General features: G+C 38.5%; 1 protein-coding gene across 1 annotated transcript in view; it reads right to left on the bottom strand.

Moving 5' to 3' along the window:
• Positions 1-1,629: 1,629 nt before the first annotated feature.
• Positions 1,630-6,000, bottom strand: part of LRMDA (leucine rich melanocyte differentiation associated) — a 677,396-nt gene continuing 673,025 nt past the window's right edge. Inside the window, exon 7 of the mRNA XM_075758625.1 lies at positions 1,630-3,849. Coding sequence (XP_075614740.1) covers positions 3,770-3,849 — 80 coding nt within the window. The 3' untranslated portion in view covers positions 1,630-3,769. The remainder of the gene's footprint in view (positions 3,850-6,000) is intronic.

The following is a 6,000-nucleotide window of genomic DNA, read 5'->3' as shown; positions in this document are numbered from 1 at the left end:
GAATCAGAACCTCACCACAAAGGCTGCATCTAGCAAAGTTCTGCTGGGGGTAAACATTTCCCAGCATACTCATATTGTTGGCAAGAATAAAAAAAATATTAATATATCCACTGGCAGCAAGTGAACCCTGTAATTTACAGAAAGAATTTTCAACAGCACAGACAGGTTTGTTTCGTTTGACTTAAATGGGAGCAACATAAGACTAACATACAGTGATGTTTCATTTGCAAAGAAGATGTGAGAATTGAACATTCCGCAATCATGAAATGCTCTGCTCAAAGAACCAAATATATTAAAGAGGGAGCTGCACACCAGCCTTCCAATACCAGTAACCTTAACTCTCATGGATAATAACATTGACCTCAAAGGGACTCACGGTTTGAGTAGAGCAAATACTAGACTAAGTATTGTGAGACTCAGCCCTAACAAAGGAGAAAAAAGTAGTTTCAGTAGTAACATACTTTCATCAATCCCATAAATCATTTATGCATGCGACACATGCAATTAGAGCCAGTTTGCTCTGAAGTTAGGTCTGTGTATCCATAATAGTAGGATTTTCACTGAAGGTGAAAATTTATCTTTAAGCTTTCACTTCAGTATTGTAGCTTGGATTTTTTTCTTATTTTTAATTAAAAAGTTAGGAATTGATGTTTTTAATACATAAAGTTAGGAATGCACTGAGCACAGGCAGCTCCTAGTAAAACCGTTCCCCTTCTAGTCTTCATTTGTGAAGACTTGTGATGTCTGCCAAAAGCCAAAGTACTGGTCATCACAAGACTGAACATAAGACTGAAGTTTGGATATTAAAAAAAAAAATAATTGTGGTATTTGAAGATTACTTATTCAAACACACCTCGGATCTCAAACCTTGTTAGCCGTCAAGAAACATGACTGGCCAAAATTTTTCTTGTAACAACACAAAGACCTAAGAATGCAGTGGTTCCTTGGAAAGATACACATTTTAAAATCCTTATACCTTTGTAGGCAAATCGTTTATTTTTAATAGCCTAGTTAATCTTGAGAGGGAAAAATGTGCCATGTATGGAGAAGGGGGAATAAAGCAGAGACAGTGGAATCTCTTCTTAGATTACTTTACTGCAACTTTCATGCTAAATGATACTCAGTTCGGTTAAGAAAGTCAGGCGCAGTTCCCTCTGAGGAAAGAGCCAAGTGTAAATAGCAGCCCCAGGTTTGAAAAGTTTGCCATGACTTAAAACAGGACTTGGCAGAAGACATCTGAAAATAAAATGCTCTGCATATTAAAAAGAATTATGTTAGCATAAACAGTAATAAACATCCATGCTTGTTTTTAAATAATATCCTAACACATGTTAGCAATATAAAATAATTATTCATAGATTATCCTTTTGATTTTCCAGAATCAGAGACATTTAATGTGAATTCCTTTTGAGCAAATTTTAATTAGGGCTTTGCCGTGTTTAACTATAGGTATATAATTCCCCAAATGAAAACAAAAACCAAAATGGAAGAGACTTTGATCACATCTCACTCCAAAAATATTTTTGCCTCCGAAGCTTTGCTGGGAACAAAACACTCCTGAAAATGATACAAATGGTTTTGACATTAGGAAAAGTAAACAAGCAAAATAAAGATGGAAAAATCATGTGATCAGTTTGCAAGTGCTGTTTATTGTTTGAGGCAGGGTTAAACCCTTTTATAAAGACAAGAACATATATGCAACCAGACTGAAAGTGACATTAGGTTATTCTAAACACCCCTATTCAGAACCCTGCTGCCTATAATATGCCATGGCCAAATGGTGTGGAGGTTTCAAATAGACAATATGATAGGAACAAACTAGGATTGCTGTTATTTTGGTAACCAAGAGAGACAACAAGTGCCCTAAATATTTCTAATGATGTTTTTGATTAAAAAAAAAAAAAAAAAAGGCATGCAGTTTTCCTTTATCCACTATCTCCTAGGACTTCTAATGTGAATTGGCATTTCATTTGTAGCCATCTATGACATTAGCAGAGGCGTTACAGGTGGCCAAAACGCGCTTTCCAGACACCAATTTGTATGGCAAACAGCTCAGAGCTCAATTTGAACCACAGGTGGTGTGAACCAGATCATTCTATGTTCATCACTGATTTTACTTATCTGTTAAAGATTTAGGAGAGTGAGTGAAAACTTCCATTTACTGAGTAAGGCCTAAAACATTCACAGCAGCAGCAAGCTTTCCTTTGTCACCCTGCCAGTATCTCATTCTTTTTCATCGGTCAAACCTGATTTCATGATTGGCTTCAATATTCAGTTCACTTCCAGCTGCAACACTAGCTGATAATAGCCCCCCAAAGTAGGAAACTTCTAACAACTGACATTTTTTCACCCAGGAAAGTAAATAAAGACCACCAAGTAACTTCAAACAAGCCAAGAACAGCCGGACAGTGATGGCTTTCAACTGGGACCAACATGCATGGGTTTGGAACAGCCCAGGGGTCAGAATTTTTGCTTATTCCTTGGCTAATCCCACTGTATCTAGTAGCACTCAACACAATATATGTATGACGTATTGGGATTTTTTTTCCCCTGCAGTAACAAATTCATGATTCTAAATATGTCCAACCTGTTTATCAGAAAAGCAGGAAATATGCCGTGCATTTTTATTTTTTCTACTGAAAATTTGACAATAGCCTTTCTTACATAGACATCAAAAGGGATTAATTGGAACTCTTCTCCAGAACATATTAGTAAAGCTGTTAATTATGTTAATTACATCAGTTACTTTTATTGACTTTTTTCCCCTCTGAATAATCATATCCATCTGGTGGCAATTTTATTTTATATCACTCTTTTTAAGCATATTTTTTTCTTTCAAAATTTAAGCATTTAATTCTAAATGTAACCTCTGCACAAGTTAAAAATATCTTGTGCCATAAACCAGGAATAATACACATTGTCAATATCACAACTGAGGCCTTCTTCCAAGTATATACAGTTAAGCTGTGCCACTATTCTACAGCATTAAAAAACAATCGCTTTTCTGAAGGTCAGTTAGTAAATGTTGTTATGTAATTTAAGAATTAGCAAATTTTGTTTGTCTGCAAAATTGCTTAAATCCTTTTCCTTTGCATATAAACAAATATACAAATTGATAGTACTTTGCGTGGCTGAAATATTTCCAGGATATTTTTTTTTTCCTCTGTTGAAAGAAAAAATAATCTATCTAGGCTCATTTGGGAGTGAAGGGGGGACACCAACCAGAAAAAAAACCCAAAACAACACTATGAAAGGGTTTGTGTAAGCATGTATGAGATGATAGAAACACAAGCACTTAATTCACAGGGGAAAAAATAAGAACAGATAAGGGCTTTTTCATCTGAAATTACAGTCTCTCTCTTTTATAAACACTTTGATATCGCCAGCCACTTTCGCTCAACAGGCAAGCTGGAGATAAACGTGCTGCATTTGCTAAGGCACCGACTGATGGAGCATGCTCACTGAAGCCCCAGGTGTGACCCCTGCTCTTCTGCGAGCAGCAATTGGACCAGGCAATCCATCATGGTGCTCCTTCTGTCAGGCCGGGTGCTCGGCTGCAGCTGTCTGTCACACTGGTGGATGGGACCTGCTTAAAGGCAATCATGTCAATCTCTATGTGACTACTCAGACTAAGATAGAAGGATGATCTTGACAGGCTTGGCAAAGTCAGCAGAAGGCACTAGAGGACTTTAGTTACATGCTTAAAATTTAGATGCAATTTGTGCTTCTTATGTAGAGGGATTGAAGAGGCACGAAACAAGGCTGTGTTTTATAGCTGGTCATCTCGGATGAATCTGTTGCCCTCAGAATGTTTTCCGTAGTAAATGTAGCGGCATTTTCCCAGAATGCCTACAATAAAAAGGAAAATAATTACAATTAGGACAGCAGTGGCATAATATGCAAATAAAGCACATAACTAGGAAAATTTGAAGGAGGGAAGGGAATAGTTTTCTCCTGTCCTGCAAAAGCAAGTTTATGCATTTGAAATATTCAGTATTACCATTTCAATCAGCAGTTTTGAATCCATTGGGAAAATATGTGTTCAAATACCCACACGACCTATCCTCTTAAACACACATCCACAACTGTCTTCAAAAATGGAATGACATAACACTGAAACATCATACGCTGTATTTTAAACCATAGTATCACTCCCGTGCTTCTGAAAAGCAGAAAGTCTGGGTTGAAGTTACATTTTGTACTGTCTGTAATCTCCCTGCTCTATGTTTACAGGCTTTCCTTCATGATTAAAACCAAAAAGAAACAAGCAGAAAATAGGTAGAGTTTAATGTGGACCCAGGAAAAACCTTTCAAACCTTCACAAAGTCACCCTGCAAGCACCTAAAGCCATCCCTGCTTTGCAGTGGCAGAGAAATGAAGCGATCGGCTGAAATCCACATGGGAAATCATTGACAGACGCGGGCTAAAACTTGGGACTTCCTAATGGTTAGGCCTCCAGACTTGTATTTTTCCCAGACATACAACTAAAAATGTAGTAAAAACATTCAAAACCAACAAATTCAAAAAACAACATCCCATGAGCAAGATGCAATTATAAATTATGCTAAATATTGATACATAGAGAATGCTTTCAAAAATTAGCCAGAACACAGCTTTTGGGAGATGAGGCATGTTATTTTCAGTGGGCACAGGCGGCAAGATGCCTGAGGAAGCCTTAACTGCTGTGGGTGAGCCACGCGTACCTGCAGATCTCACTACCTTATTCAAAAGCATCCCCTCTGGTGGTACTAAGTGGTATGTGAAAGCGTAGAGTTCACAGTCACATCCCACCTATGAACATCCTCAAAGATGCTAAATTTTACTAGCAGACTTGTTCTTTCTGCCCCCAGGCACGTATAGTCAAATTAAAGTCATCTCCCACGCACGGAAGGAAGGTGGAAGAGTCTCCTCTACCTTGGGAGTGTCTTAACACAGCCATCACTGAAGTACCTAGCTCACCCCCATAAGGGCAAACACAGCCTAGCCCAAAGGAGAGAAACACTGCCTTACACAGAGGGTAAAGATGGGGGAGGAGCAGATCCTCAATATATTGCTGGTTGAGCTTTCCAGGACTCACATAGCAAATACTGTGCTCACCTGCAGTATGAATTAAGTATGCAAGCTTTTATATTCTGCATCTATTTTTCCAGTATAACGTGCATCGGATAAGGAACTAAAGCCTTGGAAGGCATGGGCTGTGCAAGATTAATGTTAACCCATGCTCTTCTTTCCTTCTAAGACATCAGGATAGTAACACATTCCTACAGGAAAAAAAAAATTAATGATAGGCCTGTCATTTGTTATGAAAGACACGTTCCTCTTCAGGATAACACAAATGGGGACTATATGGTGCAGTGTCTGATCCCTTTCCCCTCCTCCACGGAGCTTTCTTCAATAATTTCAATTTCAATAATTTCACTAGCAGAGCAGTTGCCACATTCGAGGGATGATATTATCATTCCTAAACAAGCGTCTAATGAAAAGCAAGGTTTTTTCCCCCCTTCTAAACAGATGATATTCCAAGTCAAACTGCAGCAGGCATTAGGTTGGTAACAAGGCCATTTAGAGCTCTAAGTGTAAAGGATAGGAACAGTTTATTAATGGCATTCTTCAGACTCCTTTTTCACTGGCATTGATAAAAGTCTTTTTGAGGTCTGCGGCATTTCTTAAGGACTGGAAGCAAGACTGTTTATAGAGATGCTGGTGAGAGAGTGCTGTTTGATGAATGCTGGAGACTGTAGCTAGGTGTCAGCGCTTAGAAAATGAGGCAAGGACATGAGGTATTAATATTGTCAATGATCTCTTGACAGGAAAACAGATACTGCATTCACCGTCAGATTTAAATAGACATCAAGTGCATTAATGACAGAAGGGCAGACTTCAAACAAAGGGGGCTGTATGGTGCTGCGCTGAGCCAGTCTCCGAGTTGGCAATAACCTGATCTGAAAAGACACTGTCAGGGCTACAGACAGGCCCAGGATTGTGTGCGGTGACAGAAAA

Source organism: Balearica regulorum, chromosome 7 (assembly GCF_011004875.1).
Source record: "Balearica regulorum gibbericeps isolate bBalReg1 chromosome 7, bBalReg1.pri, whole genome shotgun sequence".
Classification (NCBI taxonomy): domain Eukaryota; kingdom Metazoa; phylum Chordata; class Aves; order Gruiformes; family Gruidae; genus Balearica; species Balearica regulorum.
This window is presented reverse-complemented; position numbering and strand designations above follow the sequence as displayed.